Source organism: Notechis scutatus, chromosome 1 (assembly GCF_049901735.1).
Source record: "Notechis scutatus isolate UNSWTSFEM ecotype Mainland chromosome 1, rNotScu1.2, whole genome shotgun sequence".
NCBI classification, from domain to species: Eukaryota; Metazoa; Chordata; class Lepidosauria; order Squamata; family Elapidae; genus Notechis; species Notechis scutatus.
In genome coordinates, this window is record NC_142009.1 from 95,600,412 (window position 1) to 95,618,062 (window position 17,651).

Here is a 17,651-nt window from a genome sequence, read left to right on the forward strand (position 1 = left end):
CATGTGATCCCCTTTTGGGACCTTCTAACAGGCAAAGTCAATGGGGAAGCCAGGTTCACTTAAGAACCGTGTCACTGACTTAACCACTGCAGTGATGTGTTTAACAGCTGTGACAAGAAAGGTTGTAAAACGGGGCAAAACTCATTTAATGATTGTCTCGCTTAGCCACAGAAATTTTGGCCTAGGTTGTGGGTCACAAGTCAAGGACTACTTGTATATGGCCAAGAGGTAAAAGTTCTGAAGTTATGTTCATTGGAACATAAGTAGAAATCAGTTTAGAACTTCCTACTCAACACAAGAAAATCTAGTGCTGAACAGGCAGGATGGAATCAAATATACTGTATTTCTTTCTTCCACACTCTTAGTCCACACTCTTATATGAGGAGGTCAGATTGACTGCACAGCACTCCAGTGCATTGCTTCTGAACATTAACAACATTAAGATGTGTGTACTTCAATTCCAGAATTCACCAGCAAGCAGCTTCCTGGTTGGGGAATTCTGGGATTTGAAGTCTGTGCATCTTAAAAGTGCTGAGCTTAAGAAACACTGTTCTAGTGTATGTGTGATACTGCATCTAAAAGAAGGATTCCCTTCCCCCATCAATGGTGATTCAATACCATATATTCTATCTACTGCATGGGCATTTCTCAGGCATATTTCAAGTATGAGTTATCAAAAAAAAAAAACACCTGACTTTTGCTTACACTTCAGAATAAGATGCCAGACAGCAATTCTTGCTATCATATTTTGACTCTATTTTATAGGTTTGAAGATGCATACACAACTGCTTGTAGCTGGGATCTTGCTGTTTTTGCATCTTTCCATGTGTAGATAAGGAGATAATTCAGGAAATTGTTCACACAGTGTGGCAGAATGATGTCAGAACTTTTCTTATAATCTTTTAATTTCTCTTTTAAATTCTTCATCTCATCAGCTGAACTTTTGCAATGAACAGTTTAACAGAAAATAACACTTACCCATGAGGAAAATATAATAATAATGCCATCCAGGAAAAAAAAAAAATCATGGGCTTTTCTGTTTTATAGCTGAAATTTGCAAGAATGCTTGAAATAGTTTCAGTTGAAATTGTATAAATATTTCTCTCAACAGAAAGGAGAAACAATCTGATTGGTTTGCTTTTATTCAGATAAATATTTGAGGAACTGCCATACCAGCAAAGAAAGAAAAGGAATAAAAGTACTTTATAAATTATAACTTGATATTGCTTTCCTTTCTATAAATATCTATTCCAACATAGGAATTCCTATGAGAAAAGTCTCTAATGGTGGGTGTTGAGGTAATTCCCCATTAGGAGAATGAGCGCATACAGGGAGACGTATTGAGAGAAGTGTTTGAATAGTACACACACAGCACACAGATACACTGTACAGTAAATGTAGGTTTTTACTTTCAGAAACGTTAAGCAAAGTTCAAAACAAGCAGTCCAAAGTCATTCACAGGTAAAATCAGTCAGTTTTTAGTCCAGGGATAATCCAATAACAAAGCCCAGTATCAAAAACAGTTCAGTATCAGACTTACATCAAATCCAGGAATAGCAGTCAATTAGGAAAAATGGAGGAACGGCAATACTCTCCAACAGAAGGAAAACAGAGACTTCTGAGACTAAGACTAAGACAACCTGTTAGTGTTTGGGGATTAACCCCTAGCAGAGTATTGCAGCAGTAGTCAAACCAGGCAGCCAAAACGAGAGCGGAAGGGCCCCAGAGTATACACACACTGAACACAAACACTTCTTTGTAGTTTAAATAGTTTTTAATCCATTTAGAGTTTAAAGCATTGTCATTCAGTCCATTAAGTCATTCACAGTATTTCCATCCAGTAAGACTCACTAGTATAGTCCAAGTTAAGAGTCCTTACAATATCTTTATCAGCCGATAAAGATATCTTCTCCTCCTCCGGTGCCTCTCTCCAGAGGAACAAACGCTGGATATTCAGCAAGACGCTCAAACAGTAGAACAGTTGAATTCCGCAGTAAAACATCAAACAGTAGCTGACAGGAACATCTCAGTCACAGGCACAGTCACAGTAACACAGAGGCAGTCGCAGACACAGTTAGTCGCAGTAAGACACAGTTAGTCGCAGTAAGCTTTCCAGCTTCTAATGCTTCCTTATATTGTAACTTCTAACCGCACCCTTAATCGGCTAATTGCCTGCAGCATTGTGCTTAAAGTGATAAGCACTTAAACCATAACATCTAAGTTTTATATATTTATTCACCCAAACCATATTTGGTATCAATGTTATACCTAACATACTCCCTTTTGGGTGAAATAAATATATGATACCTTACAATCTAACCCCATAGTTTTCACAACTCTCCTGGTGCTTACTGGCACCTTGGGCTTTAGTAAAATTATCAGCTAAATTGTCCTCCGACATACAGTACTCTAGCTGAATCATCTTACTTCTTACAGATTGTCTCACGTTTAGGTATCTTAGATCTGTATGCTTGCTCCTTGTTTTTACTCCAATATTTGTGGCCATTTGAATTGCTGCCTGATTATCTTCATGTATAATTATAGGATAATCTACAGTTATACCTATATCAATTAACATTTGTTTATACATTATTAATTCTGTACATAACAGTGATAAACAGGAGAATTCTGCCTCCATAGTAGACAAACTTATATGCTGTTGTCTTATTGACTTCCAGCCTATTAATGTCTTACCCAGCATTATGGCTGTTCCTGAAGTCGACTTTCTAGTGTCTCTTTCTGATGCAAAGCTAGCATCTGCATAAGCACTCAGAATTAAACCACCCTTTGGTTCTAAATACAATGAATAATTCATTGTCTTTTTAAGATATCTTAATATCCTCTTAGCTGCAATCCAGTGTCTTTCACATGGTGCAACTGATTCACGCAGTACGATATATCTGGTCTAGACCAATTACTAATATAACTCAAACTACCAATTAAAGATTGATAAATCACCTTATCAAACTCCGGGCTTTGTTCATCAGTGTTGCTAAACTCCTGACTCATTGGAGTCTTAGCTGGCTTACAAAGCTCCATCTTGTAATCTTTTAGCAATTTGCTTATCTTATCTTCCTGAGATATCTTAAAACCTTTCCGTGTTTTCTTTATATTCAAACCGAGATACTTTTATCTCCCCTAATTGCTTGATCTTTATTCTCTTTCCTAATGATGCTATTATTTTATTTGCTTCATCATTAGTTTCAGTTATCAAAGCAATATCATCTGTGAACAGTAATAATAATGATACTTTCCCATTTGTCTCTCTCTTAAACAGACATGGATCGGCTAAACCAGCTTTAAATCCTATATTGTCTAGTTCCTTTACAATATACTGGTTCCATTCATAGCCTGATTGTTTTAGACCATAGAGGCTTTTCTTTAACAACCAACAATCATTATTATCCTTATTTTCACTTTTAATACCAACAGGTTTTTTCATATAAATAGTATGTTTTAATGGGGCGTGCAAGTAAGCAGTTTCCACATCTAGATGGTTAACTATATAGTTTTTACTAGCTGCCCACACTAAAGCTGCCCTCAAGGTTGCTGCCTTAAGACTAGGTGCAAACACCTCATCGTAGTCATTGGCATTCTGCCTAAAACCTTGGGCTACTAACCTTGCCTTATGGATTAAATTACCATTTTTATCTGTTTTTACCTTAAATATCCATTTGCAGCCAATGGATTTCTTACCTACAGGTAATTTGGCATTTTCATACACTTTCATATCTCTTAATGAATTCAGTTCCTTATTCATTGCTGCATACCATCTTTCTTTTTCCTTAGTAGGATACTTTTTAATTTCTTCTACAGAATTAGGAACTTGATTAATCTGGCACACTGTGTTAGCCTGGTACCTATCAGGCGGTCTAGATACACGTGTAGTTCTTCTGGGAATTACAGGGCTTACAGGAGGACTTTGTTGAACTACTACCTGTTCATCTTTCTCATCCTGTTCAGCTATTGAATCTGTTTCTTCCTTTATGGGCACTATTTCATCCTGTATTTGTCTCTTTACTTTATTTTTAAAGTTACAGGGATAACTAATGGGATTTCTATAGGATTCAATAATTACATCTTTATTGGCATCCTGTTCTAATTTCTCCCATCCTTCATGTTCTAGAAATTGGGCACTAGCACTACATAACACTTTAGATGTGCCTTTCTCCCAAAATCTATATGCCCTATGGTTTGCCTGATAACCAACGAAGAAAAATCTTTTAGCTCTATGTTGCCCTTTTTTCTGAGTTGTGCAGGAATATGCACCCATGCTGGTGCACCAAATGTGTGCAGGTAACTTAGGTCAGGTTTCCTGCCATGCCACCTGGTGAATGGTATTTCACCTGTTGTTGTATTAACAACGTTGTTCAATATGTTATTAGCACACATTGTAGCCTCCCCCACAAAGAATCAGGTAACCCAGAATCATTTAACATTGTTCTAACCATTGCCTGTAGTGTTTGGCCTCTTCTTTCAATAAAAGCGTTATGTTCTGGCCTGTATGGAGCAGACTTCTTATGCTCTATTCCAGCTATCTTAAGTCTGTTCTGGAATTTGTTATTAATAAATTCCGTACCATTATCTGTCACCAGGGTTATCAGTTGTCGCTTAGACTTTCTTTCAGCAAACCTAAGCCAATTGAAAAAATGTTGATATGTTTCAGTTTTGCTTTTCATTAAATAGCAAAACCCATATCTAGAATAATGGTCCATAATGCTCAGTATATATCTAGCACCCCCATACTGGGTTTCTTTGGACCTATGATGTCTGCAAATACCACTTCTAAAGGTTCTTTTGTTTTGAAACCATTTAGCCTATTTGCAGGCAATACTTTGCTCTTATCTTCACAGCAAACATTACAACGCAAATATTTATCACAAGGTTTTAACCTTATTCCTTCAGATAACTCAACTGTACGCTTTAGCATTTTAAAATTTACATGCCCCAAACGCCTATGCAATAAATGGATACATTCATTATGAGGCTTTATATTATTAAATACAGTTTGTGCCTCCCCTTTCTTACTATTATCTAAGACATATAATGTTCCATTTAAAGCTGCAGTTACCCTTTTGTTATCTTTTTCAATTATGCAATTATTATCCTTAAAAGTAATTACATAACCTAATTTATCTAATACCCTTACTGAAAGCAAATTAAACTTTAGTTGCGGTACATACAACATTTTTATATCCTGGTTTATGCACGGACAATATGCAAGACCTTCACCTTTCGCTTAAGATTCCAGCCGTTAGCAAGAGATATATGTTGAGAGCTTGTAGACATTTTTATAAATTTTGTCTTATCTCTTGTGATGCAGTGGGATGCGCCACTGTCAACCACCCATATATCATTCTTCACATCAGAGTTGCTAAACGTGGCTAGTTCAAATGCTTTCTTTGGCTTTTTTATATTCTGGCTTTTTTCTTTTTGCAGAATCTTGCCAAATGTCCTCTGCCTCCACAATTAAAACACTTTTAATTGTGTATGCCGTCGAAGATAAATTCTCTTCTTCCGGTGCTGTAATTTGCTTTGCTGGTTTCTTTCAAGCTTTGAAGATAATTTCTCTTCTTTCTTATCTTCTCTCAGCTCGTCACGCTCACGCCTTCTTCTGGCTTCTTCTAGTAGCCTGCCTGTAATCTCGGTTAATGAGAGGCTATCCTTAGGCAATACTTCCAACGAAGTCACATAGTCATCATAGCTTTGATCTAATGAAGATAATATTATGTAGACTTGTTGCAGTTCATTAAATATAAGCTCTTTTTCTTGCAATTCTTGAAAAATGCTCTTCATACAGTTTAAATGAACTAACATATCTCCATTCCTCTGAAGATGCGTTCGAAAAGCTTCCGTGTAAGATTTATATGTGCTCCTACACTGTCCCGAACATAAATCTTCCTGAGGTTCTCCCAGCAGTTTGCAGCATTTTCTTCTCCACGAATATGGACAAGCTGCTGATCACAGAGAGTCAGTCCTATGATGCATAAAGCCTGCTCATTCTTCAGTTTAAAGTCTTGTAACTTTTCGTTATCATCATCATCAGCAGGATCCCAGCTACTCACATCTGGTGGGTTTGCTATAATGTCCCACAAACCTTCTTTACGTAGAAGTAAACTACATTTCATTGACCATGAAACATAGTTTGTTCCGTCCAGCCTGGATATCATGGACAGTTGTGACAAATTTACTTGTGCCATTACTCTTCAGATATTTTGACTATTTTAAACTAATTAAAACAGTTTGTTTTTTACAGTAATGTGCAACTCACACCAACTCTCTCTGCTATATCCTGGTTAGTTAGACTATGCTGCTGGGCCCATAACCAATGTTAGTGTTTGGGGATTAACCCTAGCAGAGTATTGCAGCAGTAGTCAAACCAGGCAGCCAAAACGAGAGCGGAAGGGCCCCAGAGTATATACACACACTGAACACAAACACTTCTTTTGTAGTTTAAATAGTTTTTAATCCATTTAGAGTTTAAAGCATTGTCATTCAGTCCATTAAGTCATTCACAGTATTTCCATCCAGTAAGACTCACTAGTATAGTCCAAGTTAAGAGTTCCTTGCAATATCTTTATCAGCCGATAAAGATATCTTCTCCTCCTCCGGTGCCTCTCTCCAGAGGAACAAACGCTGGATATTCAGCAAGACGCTCAAACAGTAGAACAGTTGAATTCCGCAGTAAAACATCAAACAGTAGCTGACAGGAACATCTCAGTCACAGGCACAGTCACAGTAACACAGAGGCAGTCGCAGACACAGTTAGTCGCAGTAAGACACAGTTAGTCGCAGTAAGCTTTCCAGCTTCTAATGCTTCCTTATATTGTAACTTCTAACCGCACCCTTAATCGGCTAATTGCCTGCAGCATTGTGCTTAAAGTGATAAGCACTTAAACCATAACATCTAAGTTTTATATATTTATTCACCCAAACCATATTTGGTATCAATGTTATACCTAACACAACCCAGGTTTCTGGCTCCATCTTATGGCCGTTTGGGAAAACACACCCAACTACAGTTTTGCATTTTTTTAAAGATACAGTATTAAAATGTCTATCCTGGTTTACATATTGTCCAACCCAAATAGCTGTTAGGTGACTTACATTCCTAACAGTGGGCCCTCTGTGAATTAAACTTTACTCCAAATCTTATGGGCTTATACATAAAAGAAAAAGGACTTGCAGACTGAAAAACCTATTTCAAAAGCAACTCACAAGCCATACTACTTGTGTTGAAAAGTGATTTAACAGCCATTCTTAAGAAAATCTGGGGAATGGAAGAATCTTAAGTTAGAATGAAAAGCAACCACGTAGCATCCATTACTTACTTCTAATTTCCATAGGTCTCAGGCAAACATGGATGGCAAGAGTAACATATATTACATGTCACATATATTACTGAAGGTCAAGACCATCTCTGTTAAGCTGAGTAAGGTACCTGGTTCAAGCAATTACTTTTATGTCATAAAATGCAACAAATGGGTATTTCATTAGCTGTGTGTTGAACTGCTTATAACAATTTTTGCCAAGTCAATATAATAACATGGGTTCTTATATATTTGATTTAAGGGAGGAGGGCAGCTCCTGGACCATTCTTGGCAATCAAATATCTGCTTGAGTCAGTTCTGTAAATTTGAAGACTAATAGGTGGTAATGTACTTAGTAATAGTAATAATGCCTTGGCAAGCTGTCTTTCTCTTAGAGTTTTATAATAGTCAATTCAAATGGGATGTGTCTTGAAAGACTTGATATGCAAGAAACTGGGCCGCAAGGAAGAACCTGTATATAGGTAGTCCTCAGCTTATAGCCATCATTTAGCAACTGTTTGAAGTTACAACAGCACTGAAAAAAGTGACTTATGACTAGTCCTTGTACTTATGACCATTTCAGCATCACAGGTACTTGGCAACCGGTTATGACATTCTCCGGTTACATGATTGCCATTACAGCTTTCCCAACAATTAAAATCAATGGGTGAAGCTGGATTCATTTAGTGATCAGATTATTCATTAAAAACTGTGTCGAATCTCTTAGCAACCATGGCAAAAAAAGGTCATAAAATCCAGTATGACTTATCTCACAACCACCTTGCTTAGTGACAGAAATTCCAGTCCCAATTATGGTAATAGGTTGAGGACTACCCACATATATTCAGAGGTCCAATCCCAGAGAAGAAATGGTGGGTGCCCTTTCCTCATCTGTTTATTGCCCTGTAAAACTGGTTTTTCTTCTTTTATCCCTTGGGAAATATTTAGTTTCAAGATACTGTAGATATATTTTATGGTATCCTTGTTAACAGGGTTGTTTAATCAAGGGCAAAAGAAATCATGAGTAAGAACTGGATTTAATGGTGCAATGTTCTTGGGGAAAGTATTTCGTATTTTGTCCCTTAAATCATAATTTAAAATTTGCTTTGGAGACAGCCAATAGTCGTTTTGGGTTTTTCAAACTGATGATACAAGACAAACATTATTTTATGTTGCAATATTTCATGTTTTTATATTCTGATGCCTGCTTTTTTTTTTAATGCTGTAACTCAATTTTGTATGAAAATCCTATGCAGAAAAAGTAAATAAATAAATAACCAACCATCACCTTCATTAGCTGCATTTGCTCAACTGATATTTCTGATCAAACAAGTTTTTTGAACAAAACCCTTCAAAATCTATTATCAGCCTTTTATAGGTTGCCTTTGGTGATTTTTTTAAACATTAGTATTTATAATAAGAGAAAGAAGTGAATATATCAGCTATCAGAATCAAGGCTCTATGACCTAAATAACATATATAACATCATGGTGCTTTAAAAGAAGAGAGCTGACAAGTAAATGCCTAGAGTGCTTGTATAAATGGCACATTGTTTATAGTATTGTGAAGCAGAACATTTTTGTGCTATAAAATGCTCCCTTAGAGGCCTAGTTTTCCAAAATTTTGCATTTAAAAGTTCCATCAGCAATGCCTTGACATGTTAGTTAAACATACATGCACTCATTCCAAATATAGACTAGAATAGATAATATTTGGTTGAAAATATTCAGATTTTACATATATAACCTTGAACAAGACTGCATCTAAACTGATGAATCTATCATCTCAGGGGGAAAGTGTATGTGTGTGTGTGTGTGTGTGTGTGTGTGTGTGAGGGGGAGGGGGAGGAAGCAATCAAACCATCTGTATGAAAAGCACTATGTTTCATCTCAAGCACGAATGTGTTACTTTGCTTTGAAATACTAAAACATATCACATATTTTGATTTTGAGTATTCGAAGTTTTTAAATATAATGACAAATAAAGTGATTAAGCCCAAAGGACTGTTTCATGGCTGCATGTTATGAACATTATATAAAATATCACACAATTCCACACGCATCAGTTCAGAAGTCACCCATTGGGGGGGTTTCAGGCATAAGATTGCTACTCTGTGAATGAAAATATGAGCTCAAGATATATTTGAGTCAACATCTAACACATAAATAGGCTTATTTGTGAAGTTATTTACAATTATAAGAGACTAAAGAAAGATTTCAGTTTTTTTTAAAACTGAACTAAAAATATCCAATTGTATCCGGTATATATATTTAGGCAATTCTGAGTTTTAGAAATACAGTGTTAAATAAAATATTCCAAAGAGTGAATACAATTTGTGATATGCAATCTATAATTAAGCACATCCAACTAGATTTGAATGCTGTGGTAAATCAAAGTTAATTAAAACCAAAAGGAACACTTTCCAAACCTCTTCATTACAGTTATGTGGAGGAAAGAAAAGGTACATTATGATGACTCATGGAAAACAATGCCAGTTTAAGAGTATATGGTACTTCTAAACATAATGAGCTGATGACCATGTCAAAATGATTTGCATTTTTAGAATGATTAAGAAGGGGGGGGGCATTAATGCTCCCTAACCTTTGGCGCCCTAGGGTGGTGCCAGCTTGGCATTCACCTAAAGTCAGTGCCCCCTAAGCTTTGGCACCTAAAATCAGTCAGTGTCTCCTAAGCTTTGGTATCAACGGTGGTGCTTGCTTGGCATTCACCTAAAATCAGAGAGGTTATGCTTGTTTCTATTGCTATCACCCATAGCTTATTCTGATATTCAGATCCTAGCACACAAATATTAATATAATCATATTTCTGGTCTGCTTAAAAGAGATTTCTTTTTCAATCAACCCCCATATTTACTGACAGAGAAATCCTTCAGCTGCTTTGTATTAAGATACTTACTTCACAGGAGGAGCCCAAATATCCTGAAGAACACTGGCAAATTTCAACAGCAGATGCATCTTTTTGTCCAGTCAATAAGTCATTAGCAGATTCCAGGCCGACACCACTCAATCTAATATATAAGGATAAAGTAGAGGAAATGCTAATGATCTAGAAAGATAACATTGTATTTATAATATTTGCTATGCTAGACTGGCTGCGAGTGGGGAAGACAGATCATGTGTTTTAATTAAAAGTAAGATGGGTTTTCCAAAAATTGACTGTCTCTTTTGACTTGGTAGAAGTCATGTGTAGACTACAGGTAGTCCTTGACTTATAACAGTTTGCTTAGTGACCGTTTGAAGCTACAATGGCACTGAAAAAAGTGACTAATGACCATTTTTCACACTTACAATCATTGCAGCTTCCCCTTGGTTACGTGATTTACATTTGGATGATTGACAATTGACTCACATTTATGACCATTGCAGTGTCCTGGGGTCATGTGATCTCCTTTTGTGACCTTATGACAAAGTCAGTGAGGGAAATCTGATTCACTTAACAATCATGCTACTAATTTAGCAATGTGATTCACTTAAGAAATGTGGCAAGAAAAGTTGGGCTCTGTTTTGGTGGTAAGTTGGGGACTACCTGTATAGCATAGCAAATCAACGTTAGAACATTGTCGCACAAATGTTATTAGCCATAGGAAGACTGCTTAGTTTATAAATTGCATGTTTATTTATGCTGCAGGCAGACCAAGAATTAGGCTGACTGAGAAACTGTCAAACACATCTTCTTATCCTACTGAAAAGTAATAAAATCTTAAATTAGATTTATAGATTTGACATTACTTCAAAATATGTTTTACTTTGGAAAATGATGTTATAGAAAAAATACTTATTCTAAAGTGAACTGCTTTTCTTTACTAAGATTCTATAGACTAATCAATATAAGGAGAGAGATAAAAAAGCTTTTCTTTCTATTATACAAGACATCTTTCATAGTCTTTTCCCAATACAGCAATAAAGATTTGATAAGCACTGTATGCTGTACCATGAACACATGAAGAAGCTAGACTGTAGACTAGAGAAAATCTATGTGGTTCCTAAGAATCAACAATGACTTCATAGTGCATAATCAATCAATCAATCAATCATCAACCAACCTACCAACCAATCAATCACTAGGTGAACTTAGGCTACAAGTGGGATGGGGATTAAAAAAATGTGGATTTTTTTACTGTGGATTTTAATGCTGTTATGCCCCCAGAGTTATTGTATGTGAATTGATCAGCTAAATAAATTTGTTCAATAAATAAGCTTATGCAACTCCAGAATGCACAAAAAAGTTGTCCGTTTAGAGTTTGCAAAAAAAAAAAAAAAAACACCACCGGAAGGACTCTCAGACTGTGAGTAACAAGCTCTAAGTGGACTTTCATGTGTTTTGCACTGAGGAGAGACTTCTATCTAGCCACTCTGCCATAAAGTCTAAAAAATAAAAATCTCCCCCAATTTCTCAATTTGACCAGCTGACCAGCTCTTGGAAGAGTTCTGGTTACGCCAAGAACAAAGGAAGTAAATACAGATAAAGGGGGACAGTAAGACAGGGACGGTAGGCACGGTGGTGCGCTTATGCACGCCCCCTTTAAGGACCTCTTAAGAATGAGTGAGATAGCTTTCCCCAGATCTGTGCCTTGCAATAATCCTGTTTGTACTTCATTGAATTAGAAATATTAATCACAATCTAATGAAAATCTGAGCATTCTTCATCACATTCAAATCAGTAATCTTTAACCAGAAGAAGTTAAGCGTTAAGGAAGCAATCCTAGATATGTTTATTTGGAGGTGAATTAGGCTCAGGTACGATTTAATAAGAAAGAACTAAACAAAATTTCTAGGGATATTTACATTAAACGAATTTAGGTGGATATCTAAGAAAGCTAAGAAATATTGGGACCAGATTTGTACTTTAAAATTTCAGGGAAATCTTAAAATAAATGTACAATCGAAACCAGAGGTTTTTCTTCTAGATTTGATGGACAAATAGATTAGGAAAAAAATACAGGACTTTACTTTTATACATGATAACAGCAGCAAGACTTTTATATCACAGAGATGGAAGAATTCATAAAATCCCACAATGGAAGAATAGATGGTGCAGTTAATGGAGAGAGCAAAAAGGAAGAAATTGACTGCTTTGATTAAAAGTAAGAAGTTTATTTGGCTTTCTTTCTACTTGGAAAACACTTTTGAACTTTTCCTTGAAACTGAAAGAAATAAAATTTTAACTTTGGAATTTGATGATTAGAGGTTTTTGGTTTTTTTTGAACAAATTTTATTAATTTTTAAAGACATACAAAACATAAATACACAAAAACACAAAACATAAAAGCATAAAAAATCTCTTTTCTGAAAGTTCCTTAGTCCTGGGTTAAAACTCTTCAAATTCATATTCATTTTACATACCATTCCATATCTTATTAGCATTTTCAATTTTCTATATAACTTCTCCTCTCTTTTAAATTTTCTCAATTTTATTTTATTTATCTCCTCTCAATTCGAATCATAATATTTATTATTCTTTGTCTGTTCTATTTCCAGCTATCCATTTATCTTCTTTTTTAAAAAAAACTTCTCCTGTACACTAATTGGAGTATGATGCCTTTATATCTTTCCCCTATATTTATAATACTTAATATAGAACACATAACTTACATTGGGATTCTGTCTGGTACATTCTAAAATTATACAGTATTATCAAAACCAGTACAAATCTATTCATTGATATTGATATTCATATCTTAAATATTTAGCACATTACTTTTCAGTTAAATCACATACTTTTATGGGAGCACCTATTTTCCATAGTTATTCCCTCCCCACATCACATATTATAGATCATTATTTCATTACGATGTTCCCCCTTCTTCTACTTCAAATCTCTCATTTCTCAAAAAGTCTCACTAGGATAACATAGTCTAATCCTTAATATTAACAATCATTTATATCTTAAACATTTTACCCATTTCAATTAAATATCATGCCTTTGTGGGAACACTTATGCTTTCTAAAATTGTTTCCCCCCCCCCCACATCACATATCTTAAATCATTGTTTCATTACAGTACTCCCCTCTTAACAAAAATTTCACTAGATTATACTAAATATTTTATCACATTTTAAATTACATATTATTTCCAATTTTCTATAGTTATTTCTAAATACAAATATAGAAATGCAATCTTATGTATCTTTCTAGAATCCCTTTTTCAATAAAAATTTATCCATTATCTCTAAAAAAACTTTTGCTTCTTTACATCTTGCTCCCCACCATTAAGGCTTCTCATCCCTTCCTTTCTCCCTTGCTTCTTCTTCTCCTTGTCCTCTTTACCCCCTTGTCTCTCCATCTCCCTTTTATTCTGCTTTCCCCCTTTCTGTTGTTTCCTAACATAATATCCCCTTTTCACCTTATTCTTCTCTTTTTGGGTTGTTTTTCCAGGTCTTAAAGTCTTCTTTTCCTTTTTCTCTTTCTTTTTTTCCTTCTCCCACCAAAGTTATTTGTTCATCAAAGATGGCTTCTTCTTTGTCCCCATCATCCTGTTGCTCATTCAGCTTTACATAAGTACAAACCGCCATTTCTAAAAATTGAAAAAGAGTGCCAAGGACATCTTTCCCTTCTTGCTTTTCTTTTTCATATTTTTGATATACAAGTTTCAGTCCATCCACAAGTGATGCCATTATGTAGAGAAAAAGTTTTTCCAAACAACCACCCAAGTGCTTTTTAGTCAGAAATAATTCTCAGAAGTTCCAAAATCACCACACAATCCAAACAAGCTGTTCCTTTTAGATACTTTCTCCTTCTTCACTTTCTCTTTCTGGGGTTGAAGTTTGGTCACAAAGTTCCCTTTAAAGTTCCCTTATATATCTTTTAGAAGTCTTATTGATGTTTAGTAACTCTTTAGAATTCTAGGCAATCTTCTCCTTATTTTCAAATTTTGCGCCAATTTTTTTTCCTCTCCCTTCCCACTCACAGCCAAAAATATTTTTTCCATCCGCTGTCACGTTAGGAAGGAGAGTGAAACGGAAAAAAAACTTTCCTTTAGAATATTCGCAGCTTGTAACTCTCACTGGAAACAATGTATCCTTAGCAGCCTTCAAGCCTCCAGGGCACTTTCTCTTGCCTTGTCCCGGTTGAAAGCAACTTTCGTAATTCTTCCAACTTTCTCCCTCCTACACCTGCTTGTCCGGCTGCAGATTTCTTTGTGGCGGCCATTGCTGACCGCCGCTCCTCCGCCTTGGGAAAAGGGGGTTCTGCCGGCTGGGGACGGGTCTGTGACACCCCCAAGCCCCTGTCTGATCCCCTGTCTTCAGCTGCCTCTACGGGCAGCTATATCCCCCAGATCCAAACGGATCGGGGAACCTTAACAGCGACGCAGCAGGGATCGCGCAGTATCGCGAATCCCTGCCGCTGCCGAAACCTTGCAAACCGGAAGCCCACGATTAGAGGTTTTTGTATTACTATAATAGTACTGTGTGTTACGGTTAATCTTAGAGCAAAAACTTGTATCATTTTATACTATCTGTACCAAAGAAAATCAGAAGTTATTCTTTTGTTTATTCTTTTTTTAAAAAAAAAAATCTCTTTTTTCCCTTGCACTTTCAATTTTGCTTTATTCTTGACTCCCTCCCTTTTAAAAATCTTTTTCCCTATTTCAGAATAACAGAATAACAGAGTTGTGATCGACCTTGTAGGCCTCTTCTTTTTTAGTCCAACCCCTGCTCAAACAGGAAACTCGACAGAGAAGGGAAGCCAGTAAGGCAGAGGCTAGAAGAAGGGGGTAGAAAGGTTTGTTGGGAGAAGAAAGAAAGGGAAAAGGTATACTATTTCTTTTTAGGGATAAAGGATAAAGTATAATTTCTTCAAAGAGATTTTGCAAGGTACATAAGATGATATTGTAGTATTGTATTAGAAATAGAAAACTTAAATGGCTTAAGAGTTGATAAGAGATTAAAATGTTGAAATGTTAATAATGATGGGTTTTAAAATTTAATAATATGAGGGGAGGTTTAGAATATTGAGTTTTAATTAAAGAGTTTAATAAGATTATGGTATTGATGTTATTATAAAATTTTTATTATAGTATTTGTTTTTAATATTTAGATCTATTGTTTAACTATGTATTTAATTATTCTGGATGTATTATTCAGATAGAATGTACCAAGCAAAATCGGATTGGGTATTGGGTGGTATTTAAAGATTAACTTGATTAATTTAGTGGGGAGATAGAAAGACATCATACTCTGATTAGTGATTTCAGGAGAAATTTCTTTTTTTTATAAGGAATGAGACAAAGGTACAATAAAGAATGGACAAAATATACAAAAATAATGACTCAAATTAAGATGATTAATTAAGATAGAATTAAGAAGAGTGAAATATGTGGAGAAGTCAATATAGAAGACTTAGAATGGTAAATAAAATAAGTAATGATATGTAAGATGAGCATGAATACAGCTGAAGTCCATGAAGAGAGAGATACCTGGGTCCAAGTTACTTTCCAAAAAGATTTTTTTATGTTTTGTGTGTTGTGTATATATGTTTTTTTGGGGAGAATTAATAAAACCTTGCAGAAGTATAGAATGAGAATAATGGTAATTAAGTCAGAAAGAAATAGATGAAATAATAATAATAAAATTGAATAAGAGTAAAGAGAAATAAAGAGAAATTGGATAAGAGGTTTTTGTATGTTTATATGGAAATGGTTTAAAACAGAATTATAGTTTTATTTATTTATTTATTTTATTTATTTATTTTTGTCAATTGCTTCCAAGATAATAGGTATTGATATAGTTCATCTGACTTGTTAAATTTATAATGGAAAAAGGTTTAAATATGTAATGGATAATGATGACTTGTGTGTTTTGAAAATTAATAAAACTTGTTTTTTTTTAAAAAAGGAAGAAATTGACTGCTTTGATTAAAAGTAAGAAGTTTATTTGGCTTTCTTTCTACTTGGAAAACACTTTTGAACTTTTGCTTGAAACTGAAAGAAATAAAATTTTAACTTTGGAATTTGATGATTAGAGGTTTTTGTATTACTATAATAGTACTGTGTGTTACGGTTAATCTTAGAGCAAAAACTTATATCATTTTATACTATCTGTACCAAAGAAAATCGGAAGTTATTCTTTTGTTTATTCTTTTTTTAAAAAAAAATTCTCTTTTCCCCCCTGCACTTTCAATTTTGCTTTATTCTTGACCCCCCTCCCCTTTTTAAAAAATCTTTTTCCCTATTTCAGAATAACAGAATAACAGAGTTGTGACCGACCTTGTAGGCCTCTTAGTCCAACCCCTGCTCAAACAGGAAACTCTATACCATTTCAGAAAAATGGTTGACTGATCTCTTCGTAAAAACCTCCAGTGTTGTTCACTGGATTTTGCTTTGTTCTGAAACTTAATGTTTTCGGGGGGAAATCATCTTAGACTTATTTTTTATAGATAACAGCTTCCTTGACTATCCTATCAAAATCAAAATTAGGTAATATATCAAGTATTTATCCATAAAGGATTTATAGAAAAATAATAAACTAATTTATCTAAATTGGTAAATTCAGTAGAGTTACTATTACTGAAATGTATTTCGTAATTCTACTGTTATTATCCAAGTCTGAACATAAACTTTCTTTGCATCTTAACCAGTGCCTCTGGGAGCATTGCTAAGTAGTTAATTTTTGTGATTCTTTACATAGTTCCATGCTACCATTGGAAAAATGTTTTAATCTGACCCTGATTTTCTAATTACCATTAGCAAGAGACTCTCCTCAGGGTAAAGCCTCATTCTACACGCTAAGGAAGCTAGGAGGAGGTAAATTAGCCACATGTTTTATTTTAAAAAGTGTAACCTACTGAAACATTTGGATGCATGCAGGGCCCTATGTGATGTGAGTTTATTTATTTATTAAATAGGTGTATATGGCCACCCAATTCACACATGGTGGGATATAGCATAGTATCTACAATAGCAATAGCACTTAGACTTTACAATGCTTTACAGCCCTCTCTTTAAATGGTTTACAGAGTCAGCATATTGCCCCCAACAATTTGGGTCCTCATTTCACCCACCTCGAAAGGATGGAAGGCCGAGTCAGCCTTGAGCCTGGTGGGATTTGAACTGCCAAATTGTAGGCAGCCAGCAGTTAACAGAAGTAGCCTGCAGTACTGCACTCTAACCACTGTGCCACCATGGCTCATCTACAAACTGGTTTCAAAACTTCAGGCTCCCAAAGCTTGGGGGATGGGAAGTTAGTTATCCAAATGTCCTACATGACATTTGAATGATGAGAAATAAACTCATCTGCGAAGTCATTACATTACACAGTATCTCTGGCTCCCTACTTCTTGGGGAGTATCTAGATATAACTATGGAAGAAAGCAACATTTTTGA

The 17,651-nt window shown here is 35.3% G+C and overlaps 1 protein-coding gene across 9 annotated transcripts in view; it reads right to left on the reverse strand.

The window, feature by feature from the left end:
- Window positions 1–17,651, reverse strand: part of LAMA2 (laminin subunit alpha 2) — a 423,950-nt gene that overhangs the window by 193,680 nt on the left and 212,619 nt on the right. For all 9 annotated transcript variants that reach the window (XM_087972045.1, XM_087972041.1, XM_087972015.1 and 6 more), the window contains exon 15: window positions 10,227–10,338. In XM_087972045.1, coding sequence (XP_087828171.1) covers window positions 10,227–10,338 — 112 coding nt within the window. The remainder of the gene's footprint in view (window positions 1–10,226; window positions 10,339–17,651) is intronic.